A 23,247-nucleotide genomic window follows, 5' to 3' on the forward strand; every position below is an offset into this window, starting at 1 on the left:
GCGGCGCGGCGCGGCGCGGCTCAGGCGTCGGAGCGGGCGGCCGCGGGCGCCGCCGCCTCCTCCTCCATGGCTGTTTACCCGGCTGCATTGTGGGAGTTTGACCTCCGCCGCCGCCAACCGCCGCCTCAGCCTGCGCCGCCGCCGCCGCCGCCGCCGCGCACGCCATGGGAGCCGTGACTGACGGTGAGGCCCGCTCGCAGCCGCCCCGGCCTGCTTCCCCGAGCCCCTCGGCCGCCCCGGCTTCCCCCGAGCCCCCCGGCCTCCCGGCCGCTTCCGGGAGCCCCTCGGCCTCAGCGGTCAGACCCCTCGGAGAGCCGGCCTTTCCCCGCCGCTTCCCCCGGGTCCTTCGGGCCTCTCCCCGGACCCTTGCTCGCCCTCGGAGCCCCTTGGACTCCCGGCCCGCTCTTCGGAGGCCGCGCTGGGCGTGCGGAGGGTGTGTGGGGAGGATGGCCGGGGGGCTGGGAGCACACGTGGGGGCCCGGGAATGGTGGCAGCGGTGCGTGGGCGGGTGGTACCGGCAGGGGGTCCAGGCCATCGGCGGAGGTGGTGAGGGAGCACTTGGTGAGAATATGGGGTCCGAGGAGTGGCGACGGGAGGAAGGGGTGGGGAGCCTGCCGCCGGGGGCCGGAGGGCCTGTGGCGGGCTCGAGGTGTGAGGACTTTAGGGGTGGGGTGGAAGTTTGGGGCCAAGCCCGAACGGAGGGAGAGGTTCCAAGACGCGAGTACTAAGGGTGTCGGCGTACACAGGGTGACACCCGGAGGAGCCTTCTGGACGGGTTGGGAAGGGCCCCCAGACTGGTGTGGATCACAGTGAGGCCTGAGAACCAGCCCCGGACTGGAGGGAGGGAGGGAGAGACCGAGATAATATATAAAAGGAATAGATGTGGACGGGGTATCTGGAGGGCAATCAGAGAGTGTGCATGGGGGATTTAGGAGGAGCCAGTGTAGGGATGAGGCCCCCTGGGGTAGATCAAGGCAATAAAAGATTTGTCTGTGTATTTGTGTTGGGGACGGTGGTTTGTCGGGCAGGAGTGGGAGGAGGGTCGGCAGGCAGATAAGGGGTTTGTGGAAAGTTGTGAGGATAGTTTATGGAAGGTGGACCCACGTGTGCAGAGACCCAGGGGGTGATCTATGGACTGAGAGCAGAAATAAAATAGGGTGCCACCTTGGGAAAGGTGGACAGGCATGATGGGCAACTGGAGGGAGAACCTAAGAAGGTTTTCAGTTAAGGAGGAAGGAAGTTCTTTGACATCTGGGAAGGGGATGTCTAGGGGTGCTGTGTGATTTGAAGAGAGAGTGACCAGTAAGGGTAAGATGCCTGTGGAGAGGCCACTTCTGAAAAGTTGGGGGTAGGCAGGATCTCCACATTAAAGGGCCTGCAATGGGAAGAAGAGTAATAGGCCTAAATTTGTGATAACACGTAGTGAAGTGGGAGGCTCCAGTGAAGTGGGAGGGTCCAGGACCTTCATGGGAAATTCTAGCTTTGCTTCATTTCAGTTTTATTTATCCTATCTAGGCTAGGTCTTGGGATTACAGTCCAGAACCAACAGGCAAGACCTTTTACCCCCCTCTTAGGTTGCAGTCTGGTGGAAAGACACCTTGGGTAATTAGTTTTAAGGGTGGCAAATGTTACCGCAGGGGAAGTACAAGGGTAGGAACTGTGGGAGCATGTAGCAAAGATTGCTTATCCATTCTCAAAGAACAGCTTCCCTAAGACAGTTACCGTTAATTCCGTTTTTGAAGAATAAATAGTTGTAGTGGGACTGGTGTTCCAAGTGGGGGGACCCACTTGTGCAAAGGCCCCAAAGTGTTGGAAAAACTCAAAATATGATAAATATTGGCTAGAATTTTAAAAGTTACAGCCAGAGATTTCTGAGGGCAATGGGAATCAGTAGTTAACATTGGTGCTGTGTGATCAGAATTGCATTAAAACAAAACAAACAAACAAACAATCAAACAAAAAAACACCACCATGCTGTATGCACTATGTGAAGAATGATGAGGGGAAGAGAAGAGAGGAGTTATGTGCTTTCTAACATATAGAATTCATCACGTGTCAAGGAATGTTCTAATTATTAACTCCACTTTACAAATGAAACTGGGACACGAGGAGGTTAAGCAACTTGCCCAAGTCTGTGCAGTAGTAAGGTATAGAGCCTGAGCTCAAAATCTGGAGAATGGCTCCAGAATTCTCATTCCTCACTACTGTGCATTCAGCCACGGCTGCACTAGTCCTAGTGAGAGATATTGGGAGCTCAGACAAAGAGGGAATACAGAGAAGGAGGTAAGATGTCAGGACTTGAGTGGATGTTAGAGGCCACAGGAGTACCCACTCTGCCCCTTACAAGCTGTCTGATCTTTTGCAAGTTAATTAACCTCTTTGAGCCTCTGTTTCATTCTTTATAAATGGGAGTAATAATAAAGTCTATCTCATAGGGTTGTCTAGAGGTTTAAATGTAATAAAAGTTATAGTGGTTTGCACTGAGTCCGACATATGGTAACGTTCAGCAAATACTATGAAATGTAAGAATTGGTTTACTCGTCTCTCCATTTTTCTTTGATTAGGACTGTGTTTTCTTCATCTCTGTATTTGCAGATTGCTCTTTTTTTTTTTTTTTAAGATTTTATTTATTTATTTGACAGAGAGAGACACAGCGAGAGATCCCAGGAACACAAGCAGGGGGAGTGGGAGAGGGAGAAGCAGGCTTCCTGCTGAGCAGGGAGCCCAATGCGGGGCTCCATCCCAGAACCCTGGGATCATGACCTGAGCTGAAGGCAGACGCTTAACGACTGAGCCACCCAGGTGCCCCAGATTGCCCTTTTCTGCCATTAACTGCCTTTTATTCAAGACCCACCTCAAATATTCATCTCTTTTCCAGAACCAGTTGATCTTTCACCTATTAACTATTATTTTGTGCATATTACTGTTGTAGCCCTTAATACTTATTTCACTTAAATGATATATTCTAGAAAATATTTAAGGCAGTTCACCATAATGTGAAAACATAAAATATAAATGCATGAGAAAACAGGGCAAAAAGAGCATTGAGAGGAAGGAAAACAAGAGGAAGTTAGAAGTGGGTTGATCCTCAAGAGTACAGTGGGTAAAATGTGGTACATTAATTAAGACAGCCAGAAGTGACTGTTGTTTCTCCACTAGTTCATACCAGGGCCTGGTCCACTCTGCTCTTGTGTACAGGAAAGAAGGCAACTTTAGACACACAGTACAAACAGCTCTTTCCGATTAAAACACTAGATACCTCTAGTTGATCTTTTTTTTTTTTTAAAGATTTTTTTATTTATTTATCTGACAGACAGCGAGAGAGGGAACACAAGCAGGGGGAGTGGGAGAGGGAGAAGCAGGCTTCCCGCTGAGCAGGGAGCCCGATGCGGGGCTCGATCCCAGGACCCTGGGATCATGACCTGAGCCGAAGGCAGACGCTTAACGACTGAGCCACCCAGGCGCCCCTCTCTAGTTGATCTTTAGGGTCCCCATAAAGAAAAGCTAGTGTCATATCCTTAACCTCTTATCAGCACCAATGATCATAGGACTGTTTCTTAGCACATCCCTGACTAGGTCAAAGAAGGCTAAATCACAATTTAGAAAGGCATCCTAAAGCCAATAGGTCATGTGGTTTAACTGAATACTTCTGCTGCTCAATACTTCTGCAGTTCAGAGCAAGGTGTGTGTGTGTGTGTGTGTGTGTGTTTCTAATTTGTTTTAAGAATACTTAGGTCATAGAAGAATGGATGAAGTACAACTTTTTCAGGCAGTCCTCTGTAAACATGGTTTTCCTCAACTGGGCTTTTGGTAAAAAATCAAGCAGAAGTGAGTAGTGGGTATGATAGGTCAACAATGTATTGCATACCTTCCGGGCCCAATTCAAGGCGCTGTCTACAGCAGTAAACTACCACGGAAGACCCAACTTCTGCTTGGGGGACAAAAGCAGTAGTGTGTAATCAAATAAGTAATAAGATAATTTCTGAGAAAGAACATAATTAATTCTGAAATTAAGTTCTGTGAATGAACTGGATGGGATATGAAAGACCATAATGGGGCAGGGCTGCCAACAGTCAGATATGACCTCTCTGAAAAGTGACCCTTAGAGTAAGGCCTGAAGGCATCAACCCTGTGGAGTCCAGGAAAGGATTCAGGACAGGTTATAACTAGTGCAAAGACCTGAGGCAAAAATAAGCTCTGCCCTTCAGAGAAGATAAGGAATAAATTTAGAGAATAAGATAAGGGTTGGTCTCTAGGTGGGTCATGAGGGGGGAGATACAAAAGGAGGTCAGAGAAGTAAACAGGAGCTTGCCAAGAGCCACCTAAGCCACGGAAAGGAGATTGGATTGTCTTCTCTGGGTACTTAGATATGATTGGAGGATTTTAAGCAGAAAAATTAGTGATCCCACGCTTTTTGATCATTCTGGGTTGCTGTGTAGAGAATGGATTCTAGGAAGGCAAGAATGGAAGCAGGGAGGCCAGCGAGAAGTATTCCAAGAGTCAGGGTGGGTTTGGATTAGGATGATGGCAGCAAAGAAGACAGGAGTGGCCTGAATAGCTCATCCTGAAAAGTTCTTGGAGAAGTACCAATACCTGTCTCTGGAGTTTAAAGGACAGCTAATGCCCTCTTACAAATTTGAGGTGCCTGGCAAGATGCTGTGCCCTCATGTAATCCTTCCATACAAGTTTGCCTATCCATTCGGACTGGGAGCTCTTAGAGGAGAAGTGCTTTATTCCCTGCACCCTATACAAGGACACTGGCTAATTTGAGGAAATGCCCTCCTCAGAGGGGAGGAGAGAGACATGATATTTTTAACTATGGATACTGAACTATAGATATTATCACCAACAGTACCATTTTATAGATGGCAAAATAGAGGTCCTAGGAAGTGAGTGACTTACCGTCACATAGCTAGTTCTTGGCAAAGCCGGTCTCTCTCCTCCCCTGTTGCGACCCCAGCATTTTGACTAAAAAAGTTTTTGGTTTTGTTTTGTTTTTAAGATTCTACTTATTCATTTGAGAGAGAGAGCACAGCAGGGGGAGAGGGAGAAGCAGACTCCCCACGGAGTTGGGAGCCCGATGCAGGGCTCGATCCCAGGACCTGGAGCTCATGACCTGAGCCGAAGGCAGATGCTTAACCATCTGAGCAACCCAAGTGCCCCTGAAAACAGTTTAGATGTTGTCACTGTTAACTTAAACTATGTTCACAGTTTGTATTTTGTATGTGTTAATTTAAAGGGTGTTAAACAGTGTTAGTACCCTGACAGAAATCATTTCAGAAGCACTTTTTTTGAGAGAGAGAGAAAGAGAAAGAATCTTAAGCAGACTCCACGCCTAACTCGAGCCAACGCAGGGCTTAATCTCATGACCCTGAGATCATGACCTGAGCCGAAATCAGGAGTTAGGCGCTTAACCGACTGAGCCTCCCGGAAGCACTTTTTGCCGTGCAGAGAACATTAGGTACATACACCGATGTGCCAGAGCACAGATGGGAGGTGAGAAGGAGGTGGCAGGGAGCAGGGTGTGACTGTACATTCCATTGAATAGAGCTTGTTGGTTTTGACAGTATTTTTTTTTTAATTGAGGTAAAAGTATATAACATCAGTTTCAGGTGTACAACATAATTTGATATCCTTATGCACTACAAAGTGATTGTCATGATAAGCCTAGTTGTCATCCATCACCATACAGTTGACCCACTTCCCTCATTTCGCCTACCCTGCAATAACCCTGTCCCTCTAATAACCACTAATCTGTTCTCTGTCTGGTTTTGTTGTGGTTTTTTTTTTGGTATTGTTTGTTCATTTGTTTTTTAGATGCCACATATAAGTGAAATCATATGGTATTTGTTTTTCCCTGTCTGACTTGTTTCATTTAGCATAATACCCTCATGGTCCATCTGTGGTTTTGCAAATGACTAAGATCTCCTTTTTTATGGCTGAGTAATACTCTATTGTATATATGTTTTTGTTTTTTAATTAGAAAGTATAATGCTTAGATATATGCTTGTTAAAACTTAAAATAATGGCTTTTAATATGCCTATGAACAATATGACAGAATAATGGAACCGTGCTATGACTTTCTAATAATGTGATTGTGTATATTTTCCTGTGGCAGAGGACACTACTCATCTGTAAAAAGAAGATAATAATACACACTTTATAGGGTTTCTTCAAGGGTGGTGAAGTGTGATAATACAGGTAAAGCACTTTGAAATTGACTGTTTAATCTCTTGTCCAAACCAGGACACTCTCCACAGTGAAAGGAACAAACAAGATGTATGGTCCTCAAATAGGAGTGTATAAATGCTGTATAAGGGCCTGCTGCTTCTGTGATTCCTATTTCAGTTGCTGGTCCAGTGTCAATTGGACATTTGTGGTCACGGAGTTTGTTTGGCCTTTTTTTTTTTTTTTCCCACTAGTGCCAGTGGATTTGACCACTTTGTTCCCTCGGCTGTGATGCCAGCACGGGGGTTACTGATGTAGTGCAACTATTAAATACTGTTTCTTTAGCCCAGATAATAGTTTTTCAAAGCAAAATTGAAGTTTCAACCTTGACTTTATTAGCACCACACTCTAAACACTTAAGTAAATCTAGAGAAAAACAAAAGGACCTCAACACTATTTTTTTTTGCTTTTTAAAAAAAATTTTTTGATTGAATTTTGGTTTAAGTAATTGACATTAGCATGTATTTAGACTAGCCCTAAGTATCTCACAAAAGATCAATATTTACATGGAGAAAGCAAACCATCTTATTTACTGTTCCTTCCACTGCCTCTTTGTAACTTCTTGATGTTGTTGGCCTTCAAAATTGTTTTAGTGATTTTAAGCTTCTTGAAAGGAGGGGCTACGTGTTATTTTAACTAACCTAAAACAATGAGACATAGTAATTCAGCTTAATAACCCATGAGCAGTGGCGGTCCAATGATAAATCTAAAAGGAATCTGCATGCTCACTGGTTTTACATGGCCCTAGTCTCTCTTGTAGGTCAAGTCAAGCCAGTTTTCTTGTTTCTTGTTAACACATCATAGATTTATTAAAGAACATTGAATAGAACTTATAGTGCAGAAGAAGTGAAGTACCTCAAAATGACCAATAAGCTCACTCTCCAGATAACCACTATTAGTATTTTTAAAAAGAAAAGTAATGCATGTCAAACAATTCAAGAAAAAAACGCACCAAGTGACAAGTGAAAACCTCCCCTCTTGACCCCCCATGGCTAGTCTCTCCTCCCAGAGGTAGTCGCTATAAATTGGTTTTTGTTGTACCTTTTCAGAATGATTTTTAAGTGCCTTTATAAAGGGTAAAAAGCACCTTCCCTGGTGCCAAACTTGTGAGCTTGAGTCAAAGCTCTGCTCCATATTTCTGGTGACATTTAATTTGAGAGCTAACTTTCAGTTCCTTCACTGGTAAAATAGGGGTAGTAATATCTACTTTATAGGGCTATTGTGTAGATTAAATGTATTTATATGTAAAAAAACACATACTTAGCCGATTGCAAGCATTGTGTATATACTTTACAAGTTTATGCAAACATTTACACACTCTTCTATGTTTTATTTCTGTAATCATATCTTGGAGCTCTTTCTACCTCATTCTTTTGTATTAATGTGTAGTATTCTATTATATTTTTAAAATTAATTATCGGGGTGCCTGGGTGGCTCACTTGGTTAAGCATCTGCCTTTGGGTCAGGTCATGATCTTAGGGTCCTGGGATTGAGCCCCACATCAGGCTCCCTGCTCAGTGGGGAGTCAGCTTATCCCTCTCCTGCCCCTCCCCCCCTTGTGCACACACTGACTTGCGGGCACTCTCTCTCTCTCAGATAAATACAATCTTTAAAAATATTAATTCTCTACTAAACATTTAAGCATTTAGTTATTTTCAGCTTTTTACTCTTACAAGTAGTATTCCAATGGAGATATTTGTGTAGATGTCTTCACACACCTGTGGGAATAACTTCTAGAAGACAGGTCAAAGAATGTATTTATTTTTAATTTTAGAAGGCAGCTGTGCTCACCACTATTATTCACCATGTCTCAAAGTGTTAAATAAATTGTTGTCCCTTCCCATGGTTTTCAGTTTGGATCCAGAGTGTTTAGGAACACCAAGAAAAAAACAATGGTGCATTTCCATGCTAACAGAATTCCTTGCTAAAGTGCTTTTAGAAAGGAAATGCTAATCTTCACTGGTAGGTCCGAGGATTGCTCTTTCCTAAAAGCAGGTGACATTGCCGTGCTGTGAGGTCTAGCAGTTTCGAGAGGCACACCTGAGGGTAGATTAGCCCTAGGAGGAAGTTACATTAATGGTGACACTCTTGCTACTAGTTGTCAAGCCTTGACCCATCCGTAAAGAAGTGTCTTGAAAGTTGGCCCACCATTATCTTCCAAATTGTTTTCCTTTTTCCTATTTTGAACACTTGCTCCAAGATGTTCTGAAAACTTGTTTTGTTTTAATAGCTACTGTGAGGGAATAACAATGATGGGTTTTGAAAGTCTGGGTTTATGAGAGATTGTCCTTTCTGTGGTAAAATGAGAACGCAGTTAAAATGGCAGTGTCCTCTGACCAGAGGCTTGGAGAAGGAGAGTTGGTCTAGTGGCTATAAAGCAGTCATTTCTTCTGCCTCTCTGTTTATGGAAAATGGGATATTAAACATGTAACCCCTTGAAAGGACTTTTTGGGGCTTAGTGTCTTAAGTAATGACATAGTTTTTCCCAGGTATAGGTCAGCATATAAGACAAAGAGGGGTCTAAAATGTATCCCAAATTGATGAGTAGATGTTTGCTTATCAGCATATATGTGTCATTACTGATTTTAAAGTGATTCTGAATGGCAGGCGTTTTGTAGGTATAATTACAGCACAACGTATAACTGAATCCAGTAGGAAATCTTCCTACAAGCCTAAAATCAGGTGGGAAAGCGCCAGTCTCGGGGCAGATGTTAGATATTTGGGGTTAAAAGCTTTTCCAGGGATGCCTGGGTGGCTCCGTTGGTTAAGTGTCTGCCTTTGGCTCAGGTCATTGTCCCAGGGTCCTGGGATCGAGTTCTGCATGGGCTCCCTGCTCAGCGGGGAGCCTGCGTCTCCCTCTGCTTGTGCTTTCTCTCCCTCTCTCTCTCTGACAAATAAATAAAATCTTTAAAAGCTTTTCCAGATGGCATTGATCTACATTGTCAGTAGAGAAAGCAATCATGACAACTAAGGAATGATATTGATAACATCATTAGAATAGTTTCTAAGCCATCTTAACTGTTTTTATAAAGCGTAGGCCAAGGTCTGCCAGAATTAATAATATTATCATTTAAGTTGCTTATAGTTTTAAGCATGATGGTAATTTATGAAGTCAATGTATATAGTAAACAAAGCATGTTTTAGGTGTGTTCAGTCTAATGCTAATTGATGAGGTACCATTAAAAATACTAATACTCGGGCGCCTGGGTGGCTCAGTTGGTTAAGCGACTGCCTTCGGCTCAGGTCATGATCCCGGAGTCCCGGGATCGAGTCCCGCATCCGGCTCCCTGCTCGGCAGGGAGTCTGCTTCTCTCTCTGACCCTCCCCCCTCTCATGCTCTCTCTATCTCATTCTCTCTCTCAAATGAATAAAAAAAAAATCTTTAAAAAAAAAATACTAATACTCATGGGGCGCCTGGGTGGCTCAGTCACTAAGCGTCTGCCTTCGGCTGGGGTCGTGATCCCAGGGTCCTGGGATCGAGCCCCGCATCAGGCTACCTGCTCAGCGGGGAGCCTGCTTCTCCCTTTCCCTCTGCCTGCCACTCTGCCTACTTGTGCTCTCTATCTCTCTGTCAAATAAATAAATAAATAATATCTTTAAAAAAATAAAAAATAAGAATACTAATACTCATGTCATCTGTGTTAGGAACCATCAGCATCCCATCTACATTTAAAAAGAATAGGCTGTTTGGGGCGCCAGGGTGGCTCAGTTGTTAAGTGTCTGCCTTCAGCTCAGGTCATGATCCCAGGGTCCTTGGATTGAGCCCTGCATCAGGCTCCCTCCTATGCGGGAAGCCTGCTTCTCCCTCTCCCACTCCCCCTGCTTGTGTTCCCTCTCTCGCTCTCTCTGTCAAATAAATAAAATCTTTAAAAAAAAAAAAAAGAATAAGCTGTCTTCAAACTGGCGTCTTTCCCTTTTGTTTTACTTTGTTGCTGTTGGAGCAGTGCTCTGTATTTTTATTTATGTTATTTCAGGGATTTTTATTCCCAGAGAATTTTCTAGGCAACAACTGTGTCTGCAGTTTAAGCTAGAGATACTGTGACCTTATGATATGAAGCTTGAGACAGAAGCAAAATTGGGAGAAGTCATAACTAGGCAAAACTCTGAATGCCTAAGTGCATTATATATATCTACATGGTTACACAGATGTGTCTATAGATACAGATATATCTAGATAGATACACCTTTCACAGTGTTCACTCACTTTTTAACATTTTTTAGGATGATACAAGTTGTGGATTAAATTTAACATAAAGATACGGGTAACTTTTTTTTTTCTTTCCCACCATGAAAAGGCATTGTGCTCCTTTGTATAATTTCATTTCTATAAGTTTTCACAGCATTCCTTCCAAGTGGATATGTTATTCCCATTTTACACATGAACTTTTATTCCCATTTTACAAATGAAGTGAAACTTGGTCCCCCCCACACACAAAGTAAAACCTCTGTGGACTAACCAGAACATTGGCCCCAGTTTTTTACTTTGGCCCAGGGGTTTGGCTGTGAAGAAATGCCCTTAGAAGGAAGAGGGATAGGGCTGAACTGGGAGAAGGACCTGGGACAGGAAAGCCATGGTGCTACCAGAATTGGACTGCCACACACTCCTATACATGGCCGAGGCATTGGTCCCTGCCTTTTCCTAGCCAAGCCTCTGCTCAGTCATGACCTGCCCCAGGACCTGTGATTCTAATCTCTAATTTTCATGCCATTTTAGCTTCTACTGCATGTTTTTTTGGGAGCCTCCTAATAGCTTCCCTGCCTTTGGGCTTTTCCCAGCTGCAGTCCATTTTGTACACTGCTCTCAGCTTAATCCTTCTAGAAAGTCCTGCTCCTGAATCTTTAGCAACTCCCAATTGCCTGCCAGCAAAGTCCAAGTCCACAGGTATGACATTCACTAATGCAGACTCCCACATTCTGACCTCTGTCTTTCTGTACTTGGGTCCCAAGATTTGTCCGGCCTCCTTAATGTTCTCATATGCACATACGTGTTCTAGCCTTTCATTCCCCACCTCTGTTGGAGCTCACAGCTTTCTCCCTGTCTTGGGTGGGGACAGGGAAGGGACTTTAGCTTGCTTTAAAATTTTTTTTTCCCTTTTTAAATATTTATTTATTTAAAGTTTTTTTTTTTTTTTTTAAGATTTATTTACTTGGCAGGGGGTAGCAAAGGGAGAGAGAGTCTTAAGTAGACTCCACGATGAGCACAGAGCCCCACGTAGGGCTTGATCTCACAACCCTGAGATCACAACCTGAGCCAAAATCAAGATTCGGTTGCTCAACTGACTGCACCACCCAGCTGCCCCAAAGATTTTACTTTTTTAAGTAATCTCTACATCCAGTGTGGGGCTCTAACTCACAACCCCAAGATCAAGAGTTGCATGCTCTATCGACTGAGCCAGCATGCACCCCTCTTTTTTTTTTTAAAGTGGCTTTATTGAGGGATAATTTTATACAAAGAACTGAGTATTTTATGTGTACAGTTTGATGCATCTGGACATATGTAAACACCTGTGATACCATCACCTTAATAATCATAGCTTTCTTTTTCAAACGACAGCTAACAGATTTTGAGTGCTCATATGGTTCAAAAATCAAATAATGTAAAAAGATATTTCCCCATCTTCCAGCCTGTTCTCTATCCCACTTACACTGCCCCTCTCCCTTGGTAACCCCTCTTATTAGTTGTATATCATTCCAGGGTATTTGTATGAATATAAGCATATATTCTAATTTCTCCCCCCTTTATGTGTGAAAGAAAACATGCCATACATACTGTTCCTCACTTTGCTCTCTTATCAAGTTATCTTGTGATCCCTCTGTATCAGCACAGACATTTCCTCATTCTTTGGGTTTGTTTTTTTTTTTATGGCTTCATAGTATTCCATTATACTCTTGTACCAAAATTTATCTAGCCCCCTGTTGATGGACATAGTCATTTTGCATACGTATAAGTTTATCTAGGGTTGTTGGGCCAAAGGGTATATGTTATTTGAGGTGTAGGTAAATATTGTTAAAATACCTTTTAGCTTTGTTGATTGATGATTTTTTAAAAGATTTTCTTTATGTATTTTATTTTTATTAGAGAGTGAGCAAGAGGGGCGCCTGGGTGGCTCAGTCAGTTAAGCATCTGCCTTCAGCTCAGGTCATGATCCCAGGGTCCTGGGATGGAGCCCCGCATTGGGCTCCCTGCTCAGCGGGAAGCCTGCTTCTCCCTCTCCCACTCCCCCTGCTTGTGTTCCCTCTCTCACTGTGTCTCTCTCTGTCACATAAATAAATAAAATCTTAAAAAAAAAAAAAAAGTGAGCAAGAGAGAAAGAGAGCACAAGCGGGCAGGGGGAGAAGGAGAAGCAGACTCCCCACTGAGCAGGGAGCCTGATGTGAGGTTCAGTCCCGGAACCCTGGGATCATGACCTGAGCCAAAGGCAGACGCTTAACTGACTGAGCCACCCAGGCGCCCCAAAGATTTTGTTTATTTATTTAGAACTCAGACAGAGTGGGGAGCAGAGAGAGATAAGCAGACTCTGTGCTGAGTGTGGAGCCTGATGTGGGGCTTGATCACAGGACCCTGAGATCATGACCTGAGCAAAAAACCAAGATTCGGACACTTAACTGACTGAGCCACCTAGGCGCCCCAGTGACTGATGATTTTTAAGTATGAAAAGAGCAGCCCAAATTCCATTTCCCCCTCTTACCCCAAGCCAAAGGAAGCTGTCCTCCTAATATCTTCTGGTGCATGTCTGTGTCATTCATTTAACAATCTCAGTCTTCTCTGCTTGTGTGTTCATATGCACGTTATTTCTCCACCTAGAGCAAAAGAGCTCAGGTCTTTATCTCACATCCTCAGAACTATTCTGGTACCCTATGGACACATCTGCTCATTGATCAAGTATTCATGTCTTTTGTACAAGAAGAGAAATCTCTGCTTTGGACCTGAAAATAAGATGGTTGCCTGCTGGTCCTTGTTAGTATTTTACTGAGACAAAACTCTTTGGAGGGCAGATGGTCCCAGGCAGGCACCACAAATCCAATTTAAAAATATTTATTGCACATGAGAAGTGTAAAGACACAGTGTGAGAGTTTGGGGAGGAAACAGAATGAATAAGACACGGGACTGGCCCTTATGAACCTTTTCCCCAAGTTTATTTGGCCTGTACAGTGTTCTAAACATTTTTCAAAAACTTTTATAATTGGGATATTGCATATATAAAAGTACACAGATCTTAACTCTACAACTGGAATGATCACAAAATGTGCTTGAACCATTTTTAGTTAGTCACCAAACTCTAAAAATCTCTTGAAAAACGAGCTGTGGTAATAGTTTCCCCCTTAGGGTACTCATTTCCCAATTTTCTATTCCCTATTATGGCTGGTCCTCAATAAAGTAGAATGACCAGGTATCTGGGAGGAAGATGGGGTTTGTTGGGGGGTTGGAAGAGCAGAGATAAGAAAACAAGAAATTGAACAAAAAGAAAGGAAAGGAATTGAACAGCATCAAACATCAGACTGCTCACCTGCTGGATGTTTACTTTTAACAAAGTTAAAGCATGTTTGTAATAAAAAATAAAATCAGTTCATTTTCTGCATTTTAATCTCTTTGAGGACTGTTTTGTCTCAGGTTCTTCAAATAATAGTGTTGGTGGTCAAAAATTGAAAGCATTAGGTTGTATTTTACAGTGTAAAATTAAAATACCTGATGAGTTGATAACTTGAGCTGCCTGTCAAAGCCATGCCTCTGAGAACAAAACCCAATTCTAAAAATGCTTATCCGACGTTGTCACAGAACAGATTTTAAAACTGCAGCCACCTGCCTTCCAAAGTTTATCTCCGCTGCACCTGCACTCAAAAATACTTCTGCCTAGGGCGCCTGGGTGGCTCAGTCGGTTAAGCGACTGCCTTCGGCTCAGGTCACGATCCTGGAGTCCCGGGATCGAGTCCCGCATCGGGCTCCCTACTCGGCGGGGAGTCTGCTTCTCCCTCTGACTCTCCTCCCTCTCGTGCTCTCTGTCTCTCATTCTCTCTCTCTCAAATAAATAAATAAAATCTTTAAAAAAAAAAAAATACTTCTGCCTACACACAGGAACTGTTGTTTAAAGATTTTGCCGTTGATTCATTGTGCAGGCTCTCCAGGAATTAATCACACTTTAAAATTTATTTTTAAAAAATAATGTACGAACACGGTGAAAAACAAACAATTATGTGAAATGATATAGAAAATTAAATTTTTTCTCGTCCCCTCTGTAGTCCCGCTCACCAGAAGAAACCACTATTACCAGTTTCTTGTGCTCTTTCCAAAGATTGTCTCTGAATACATACATACATAAATGCACACACACAGACATACACAAAGCCTCCCCCTTTTCTACACAAATGACTTCAAACTCTGTGCTTCTTTGCACCTGTTTTCATTTCACTTCCTGTACCAAAGATTTCTTGCCATTCGTATTTACATACACACTATTGGCTGCATCATATTATATTAGATGAAGGTTTCATAATCTAGCCAGTCTCTTACTGGTAATGTTTAGGTTTGCAGTCTTTCTACTACAAACAGCACTAAGAACATCTCTTTACATTTATCTTTGTGGATGGATGCACATGGTATCTATGGGATGAATTCCTAGAATTGGAGTTCTGGGGTCAAAAAGATACATGCATTTGAAATCTTGTTTGTGATAGCCCATTTGTCCCAGAAAGAGCCTACCAGTCTACATTCCCTCAGTGTATGTAAGTGCAATTTCTCAGTATCCTTGCCAACACTTCCTATTGGGTATTTTGATCTTTGCCAATCTGATATGAAAATTATGTTTGGGGTACCTGGGTCTTTGGCTCAGGTCATGATCTCATGGATCATGGGATCCAGCCCTTGTTCGGGCTCGCTGCTCAGTGGAGAGTCTGCTTAGGGATTCTCTCCTTTCCCCCATGCGCATGCGCTCTCTCTCTCTCAAATAAATAAATCTGTTTAAAAAATTATGTTTTATTGGGTTTCAATCTGCCTTTCTCTTGTTATGATCCAGCATTATTTATTGTCCAGCAAGAGCACGGCCAGGCAGGCAAATTGGAGCCCCACTTATTACTCATCATTACTCTTTGATTTCATTTTCCTTTTCTTTCCCTTGAAGCAAAAGTGAGACAGACTTGTTAAAAAAGAAAAAAAAAGGGGCGCCTGAGTGGCTCAGTCGTTAAGCGCCTGCCTTCGGCTCATGTCATGGTCCCAGGGTCCTGGGATCGAGCCCCGCATCGGGCTCTCTGCTCTGCAGGAAGCCTGCTTCTCCCTCTCCCACTCCCCCTGCTTGGGTTCCCTCTCTCGCTATGTCTCTCTCTGTCAAATAAATAAATAAAATCTTAAAAAAAAAAAAAGTCTTCATGGGGCAAGAAACATTACAGGTGTAAGAACTAAATTACGCTTTTTTTTTTTTTTTTTGATAAATCCATTCCCGGTTCTCTGATCCATCACTCATTCTTTTCACCCGATCTTCCACTACATCTTTCAAATCTTTTCTTTCTGTGCCTTTCACCACTACCTCACACTAGTCAGAGATAGGAACACTTCAGCCTTCCTTCTGTCTGAACAGGTTTTTCCAAAACAAAGTTCTCCAAAAACTATGGGCTTATTTCCTTGGTGATACCTGAAAACTATTTCTACTCAGCACCCCAGGAGTAGAATTCTAGTTCCGTGAGCGCATTGATAACCCCGACCCCTAATACAATGCCTGCACACAATAGTCACTAAATAACTGTCTTTATATTGACATAAAAATACCTACATAAGTTGTAAAGCCTACAAAACATAAAATTTGCCATCTTAACCATTGTAAGTATACAGTTTAGTGGCTTGAAGTATATTTGCATCTCAGTGGTTTTCTTTTGGATGAATGAATAAGTTGTGATATTGGTTATTTGTCCCTGAAAGTCGGCAAGAGCCAGACCATCGTTTTAATTCACTTTGTTCTTCTTCTCTCCAGATGAAGTCATACGGAAGCGTCTCCTAATTGATGGAGACGGCGCTGGAGATGATCGGAGAATCAATCTGCTCGTGAAAAGTTTCATTAAATGGTGCAACTCTGGGTCCCAGGAAGAGGGGTATTTCATCTCACTGTTGTTTCTACGCCGATGTCCTGATCAAAGTTTAGACCGTGTATACAACAGCCCTGTCAGTATTTCAGATTTTCACTCACCTTCAGATGTCCTATGGAGGCAACTCTGGGTTAATCAAGTGTAGATTTTTCTGGCCCTTATTTCTTTCAGAGGCCTGCTTTATGTTTATTAAAATGTGCAGAAGGTGTAGTGGTAAGAAATAAGGATTAAATTCTGGCTCATTAATTTGGTCACTTTTAGCATTTAGTTAGACAAAATATCTAAATGAAATTTTCTTTTTCTTTAAAAAAATTTTTTTACATAAAATATTTGAGTCAGTCTTTATTGCATTACTTTTTCTTTTTTAAAATTTAAACTCAATTAATTAACATAAGCTATATTATTTGTTTCAGGGGTACAGGTCCGTGATTCATCAGTCTTATTTATATAATACCCAGTGGTCATTACACCACATACCCTCCCCAATGTCCATCACCCAGTTACTCCATCCCCCACCACCCTCCCCTCCAGCAACCCTTTTTTTAAGTAAGCTCTAGGCCCAGTGTGGGGCTTGAACTCAAGACTCTGAGATCAAGAGTCACCTGCACTACCGACTGAGCCAGCCAGGTGCCCCAATTTTCTTTCTTTAATAAGCTCATAAAAAGTTTTTATAGATTGCAAGGTTTTATATATATTTAATAACTTTTTTTGCCTTAGAAAAATTTCACTCATTTGAATTAGCTTTTCAAATAAATCATTGTAAAGAGTGAAAAAATTGTGAAAATAAAGTTGTGAGGATAAAAAACCATCTTAAGACTTTTTTTTTTTAATTTTATTTATTTGAGAGAGAGAGGGAGGGAGAGCAGACTCACCACTGAGCAGAGAGCCCCACACGGGGCTGGATCCCAGGACCCTGAGATCATGACCTGAGCCGAAGGCAGACGCTTAACCAACTGAGCCATCCAAGCGCCCCTTGATTAAAACATTTTTAAAAGTATTTTAAACAAAATTCAAACAAGTAGTTGTTTAAATTAAGCTTATATTGATAAGAACAGCAGTCCCATCTTTGCACTTGTAACTAAAGCAGTTTATGAATCCAAGTACATCCCATTAGGAAAAATTAAACATAAGAGAAAGATGTTCTAAATTATTTTATTTATTTATTTGTTTGTTTAAAGATTTTATTTATTTGAGAGAGAGAGAATGAGAGAGAGCACATGAGAGGGGGGAGGGTCAGAGGGAGAAGCAGACTCCCCGCCGAGCAGGGAGCCCGATGCGGGACTCAATCCAGGGTCATGACCTGAGCCGAAGGCAGCCGCCTAACCAACTGAGCCACCCAGGCGCCCCTAAATTATTTTAAATAAAGCACATGATTCTCTCAGAACTTGATAGTTCTGCCTGCACTGTAATATATAATAGTTCAACTTTGGTATTTCACAAAAATCTTTATTCTGTTTCTCTCTTTTCCATTAGATATAGCCAGTACCAACGTATGCTGAGCACACTGTCCCAATGTGAATTTTCAATGGGCAAAACTTTGCTTGTATATGATATGAATCTCAGAGAAATGGAAAATTATGAAAAAATTTACAAAGAAATAGGTAAAGAAACTTAAAGAAATTAATGTGTCCATGTGAAATTTTAATTTTTATGGTCTAAAGGAGACCATATATACTAGCATTTTTCTTTGGTTAGTGGTAAAATAATAACAATGGCAATGTTAATAGAAAGAATATAGTAAATGTTAGCTACAAAAATGTATTCTGATATGATTACAGTACTTTGGGTTGTAGCTATTTTTTAAACACCAGCATCTATTTTATTAGCAATGGAATTTAATTTAAAAACACATTTTAAAATTGAAAATGGATGAAGATTATACATGTTGTTGCAACTGTCTTTAAAAAAACCTTTTCATATAGAATGTAGCATTGCTGGAGCACATGAAAAAATTGCTGAGTGCAAAAAACAAATTCTTCAAGCAAAGCGAATACGAAAAAACCGCCAAGGTAAGGGTTTTGTGGGATTTAGTGTGCAAATGCTTTATTACTGAATACTATTTTCATGCAGCTTTTAATGCTGTGTGGTAAAATCTTCAGCAAGAATCAATCTGAATTATTAAAAAGAATTAAGAGCTAAACTTAATTCTTTAAAACTATATTATTCTTTAAAATAGTGGAGGAGGAAGGCTATGCTGAAAAACCTTTTTTTTAAATTTTTGCTGGATTGTATTGATTATCCAAATATTTCTTTTTTTTAATACAAATTTGTTTTAATGATTATTTATTTGACAGAGAGGGACACAGCGAGAGAAGGAACACAAACGGGGGAGTGGGAGAGGGAGAAGCAGGCTTCCTGCTGAGCAAGGAGCCCAATGCGGGGTTGGATCCCAGGACCCTGGGATCATGACCTGAGCCGAAGGCAGACGCTTAATGACTGAGCCACCCAGGCACCCCTAATCCAAATATTTCTTAAGTATTCATTTTTTTTTTTTTACTGTCCTCAGACCCCTTTGCCCTAAGTAATGTTATGGTTAATCAGCAAAGGCAGTTCACTCAAGTACACTAGACCTAAGGTTTTAATGGTTGTTTGTTTGTTTCATGGAGTTACTTTCCAGGAAAAAGAAAAGAATTTAAGTCCCGTGAGTTTTTATTAAGTACAAAACAAGCAAACATTTAAAATTTAGCTTTGTCCTACTCTCTTTTTTTTTTTAAGATTTTATTCATTTATTTGACAGAGAGAGGGAGAGATTACAAGCAGGGGGAGCAGCAGAGGGAGAGGGAGAAGCAGGCTCCCCACTGATCAGGGAGCCCAATGTGGGGCTCCATCCCGGGGTCCTGGGATCATGACCTGAGCTGAAGGCAGATGCTTAACTGACTGAGCCAGCCAGGCACTCCTCTTTTGTTTTTTAATTAGGGTATGTCCTCGTTGCAGTCCATAAAAACAAACTATTTCAAAATAATTTTAATGGCCGGGGCATTGTTCCTCCTATAATGTAAACTGAAAGAAAGGAAGATAAAAAAATATAATGCATAATCACAGTTGTGACCTATATATAAAAAACTAGAAGGAAATACAAAATGTTAATGGTTATTTTGGGGCTGTGGGTTTTTATGGCTTGGGGTCTTTTTTTTTTTTCTTTTGTCACCCCTGGACTGATCATGTATTATTTTGTAATCCAAAAAATTTTTATTAAAAGTCACACTTTTATTGGCTTAAAATGCTGATTTTCAAAACAATAAATTTTACTTTTCAATGAGCCAATTGAGATATTTAACTCCTTATTTTAAAAAATTGGTTTTTGAACTCATTCAAAAATACATGTGGTCAAGTTCAGTGACCAATTTACAAAAGGGGATATACCAACTTACATAATAATTATTATCAATTCTAAAATCATTTAAAAAGGTTTCATAGTGTTTTTCTCAATTAGTTGAGGCTTTTACTTATTCATTTTTTTAAAGATTTTATTTTTATTTATTTATGTGACAGAGAGAGACACAGCGAGAGAGGGAACACAAGCAGGGGCAGAGGGAGAGGGAGGCTTCCCGCTGAGTAGGGAGCCCGATGCGAGGCTCCATCCCAGGATCCTGGGATCAGGACCTGAGCTGAAGGCAGACACCCAATGACTGAGCCACCCAGGAGCCCCTAGTTGAGGCTTTTAAATGAATGCTGCCATTCATCATTTCAAGGTTAACAGGAAATAACAGGGAAACTTGGAGGCCTCAGTGGAAAAGAAGGAAGGAATTTTATCATTTCTGAATTTTAAATTGTTTCTCAATTTCTGAAATCTTTACCTTTAGAATGAGAATGAGAAGTGTAATTTGCCATTGTTAAGATCTGAAATGAATGGTAGGATATATTGACCTCGCTGGTCTTCTCTTTGTTGGGCAAATAGTGAATAAGATCCTCTTCAGAATCAGTCCACTTAATGATCAATGAATGGCTTAAGTTCACTTCTCCTATGCTGGCCTCTTATATCCTGCCCAGGGATAGGTAAATGGAAAAACAGAGTGTGAGCAAAAGACCTTGTTTGGAACAGTTTTGAAATCATGTATCATTGTAGTTATTGTTGAACCAAGTGATATGGGCAGTACTCTTTGCATCCTTCAGTGTTTTCATTTCTTTATGCACTGAGAAAGTGATTAGGAGAGACCTGTGATATACCTTTTTTCTCATATCCATGTTCAAAAAAAACCTTAATTTGGTAAATATTTTTGTATCTTTCAGAATACGATGCTTTGGCGAAAGTGATCCAGCACCATCCAGACCGGCATGAGACATTAAAGTAAGTTTAGAGTTTACTTTGAAAGGAACCAGTCTTTCTGTATAAATGTTTACATACTAGCCTATACATTCCATTTTTATGGGAGTACATAATGTGTTTCAGAAGGAGGGGTCAGATCTTCCAAATTACATATTCTAATACCACTTGATTGAGTTTTTCCTTCCTCCGATCTTACTGTCTCTAGTTCTAAAATAATAAAATAAATGCATATTATATATGTATCAAATGAAAATAGATAAAATATGGTATACTATATATATAGTAGAATGCTAAATGAACAGTTTAAAAGAACAAACTAGATATACACTTTTTTTTTTTTTTTTAAGATTTTATTTATTTATTTGAGAGAGAGAATGAGGTAGAGACAGAGAGAGCATGAGATGGGGGAGCGTAGAGGGAGAAGCAGACTTCCTGCTGAGCAGGGAGCCCGATGCGGGACTCGATCCTGGGACTCCAGGATCATGACCTGAGCTGAAGGCAGTCGCTTAACCAACTGAGCCACTCAGGCGCCCCTAGATATACACTTTTTTTAGATATACACTTGTTAAAGTCAGATCTCAGGGGCGCCTGAGTGGCTTAGTCTGTTAAGTGTCTGCCTTCAGCTCAGGTCATGATCCTAGGGTCCTGGGATCGAGTCCAGTGTCGGGCTCCCTGCTCAGTGGGGAGTCTGCTTCTCCTTCTGCCTCCCCTAGCATGTGCTAGTGCTCTCTCTCTGTCTCTTAAATAAATAAATAAATAAAAATCTTTAAAAAAATAAAAACTCAGATCTGAAAAACATAATCAGTGAAAAGAAAAACAGAAGACATAATAAATTTTAACTTATTCCTAAGTTTCTCTAACAGATGCAGAATAACATTTATAGAAGTTAACTCCCCCCATTATATACTAATACTGTATATTATTTAAAGAGACAAATATATGTATGAAAAAGGATTGGAGTGATAGAGTGATTGCCTGAGTGGGGAATAGAGGAGGAAAAAGGTCTGAGATAGAGGATAGCCAATAAGGTTCCAAGAGGATTTCAAGTTAATCTGCAATGTTTTATTTCTTTTACCAAGGGGGAAAAAAGACGACTTTTTTTGGTCAAATAAGTATGATAAAATGTTAAAAGTTATCAATTCTTGTGGTGTGATGTTCTATTTATCTGTGTTTTCTTAGGTTTTAAAAATTATCTAGAAAATTTGATTTTAATTAAAAAAGTACATACTTAGAATTTAAGAAGAGATCACCCCTAGCTTCAAAGTTTCATCCTAATGGAGTGTAATAACTTCTTATCTTTTTTTTAATTTTTAAAACTCTTTAGTAACTAAAAAGTTAGGTATTAATTGTGACTTCTGTTCCCCCAACTAGCAAGCTATAACACTGTTTTATTATTTTCAGGGAACTAGAGTCTCTGGGAAAGGAACTAGAGCATCTTTCACATATTAAAGAAAGTGTTGAAGATAAGGTATTTGTACACATACATTGGTCTCTATGATATGTATATGTGTATAGATCAATGTGTATTAATTTTTTTCTCATTAACACAGCTGGAATTGAGACGGAAACAGTTTCACGTTCTCCTTAGTACCATCCACGAACTTCAGCAAACGCTAGAAAGTAAGTAGAAATAGTCACAGAATGAATTTTTATCAAGACTTTTAAGTGATCCAGGGGTGTGCCTTCTAAAATAATACATCTTATTGAGAGAGTACACCTTCAGTTTCAGAACAGGAGTATAGCAGGATGATGTTAAAAGTGTTCATGCTGTTCAGCTTTCTGCATATATGCAGAAATATATCATTTAAAATACATGTCCAGTAGTTCACATTAAGAGAAATTCAGGGATGATAGATTTGGAATTCTTCTTGGTTTATTATAGTTTATTGCTATAAAGTAACAATTCAGGACCCAGGCAGGCAGCAGTAAGTGAGTGGAGTAATTAGTGCATAAGTACATTTGCATAGTCCATGAATGGAAGGTGCTTTGGGGAACTGGAGACTTGCTCTTTGTATTAGTCAATACTAATTTGTATCAGCCCATTGGAAATTTCGATGTTATCTGACCTCCTTATTGTTTTTAAGAAAAACCTAAAACCTAGATTTTTTTTAAATGTATTCTTCACATAAATTTTACATTTTGACTTAACTAATAAACACCAAAAACCAAAACAGCACTTTTAAAACCAAACACTGTGTGGGCTGATGACAGTCATAGGCTGCCATTTTGCCATCTTTGTTTTAGACATACCGGCTAATAAAGGATAAAAATGTTGTCACATATTCATAAACATATAATTTAAGCAAATTTGACTAAAGTTTTATGGTTCTTTCTCAATTGCAGATGATGAAAAGCTCTCAGAGGTAGAAGAAGCTCAAGAAAGCACCATGGAAACAGATCCTAAGCCATAAACAGACTAATGGTTCACCCTTCCCAAGAAGGCGGAAGTAACAACATGCTCCTAGTGCGTTTAGAATTTGTTGTGCTCTTGAGCTATTTAAAGTTTTGGCAGTAGACTACTTTGCTTTTAAATACTAATGCACAGTTCATTCCTATTTCTTTACACAAAGGAAAAAAACTTCAGTATAAATTTGTTTGTATTGAAATGTCTTTTTTATTCTTAAACTTAAAAAGTAGGAAGCGATATCCAAAAATGTTTAATAAAATGTTTTCAAGCCAG

At 40.8% G+C, this 23,247-nt stretch overlaps 1 protein-coding gene across 2 annotated transcripts; it reads left to right on the top strand.

The window, feature by feature from the left end:
• Positions 1–29: 29 nt before the first annotated feature.
• On the top strand, positions 30–23,246 carry THOC7 (THO complex 7). Of its 2 annotated transcripts, none has more exons than XM_034996820.1 (8): positions 30–183; positions 16,189–16,306; positions 17,774–17,901; positions 18,223–18,309; positions 20,531–20,588; positions 21,969–22,035; positions 22,118–22,187; positions 22,911–23,246. In XM_034996820.1, the coding sequence occupies exons 1-8, from the start codon at positions 165–167 to the stop codon at positions 22,976–22,978; spliced, it is 615 nt and encodes a 204-aa protein (XP_034852711.1). In that variant the 5' UTR covers positions 30–164; the 3' UTR covers positions 22,979–23,246. The 2 variants fall into 2 exon arrangements, with proteins under 2 accessions (XP_034852711.1, XP_034852712.1); XM_034996821.1 differs by having other exon boundaries at positions 157–183; positions 16,189–16,376.
• The last annotated feature ends 1 nt before the right edge of the window (position 23,247 follows it).

Source organism: Mirounga leonina, unplaced genomic scaffold (assembly GCF_011800145.1).
Source record: "Mirounga leonina isolate KUSES-001 unplaced genomic scaffold, KU_Mleo_1.0 Mir_94, whole genome shotgun sequence".
NCBI lineage: Eukaryota > Metazoa > Chordata > Mammalia > Carnivora > Phocidae > Mirounga > Mirounga leonina.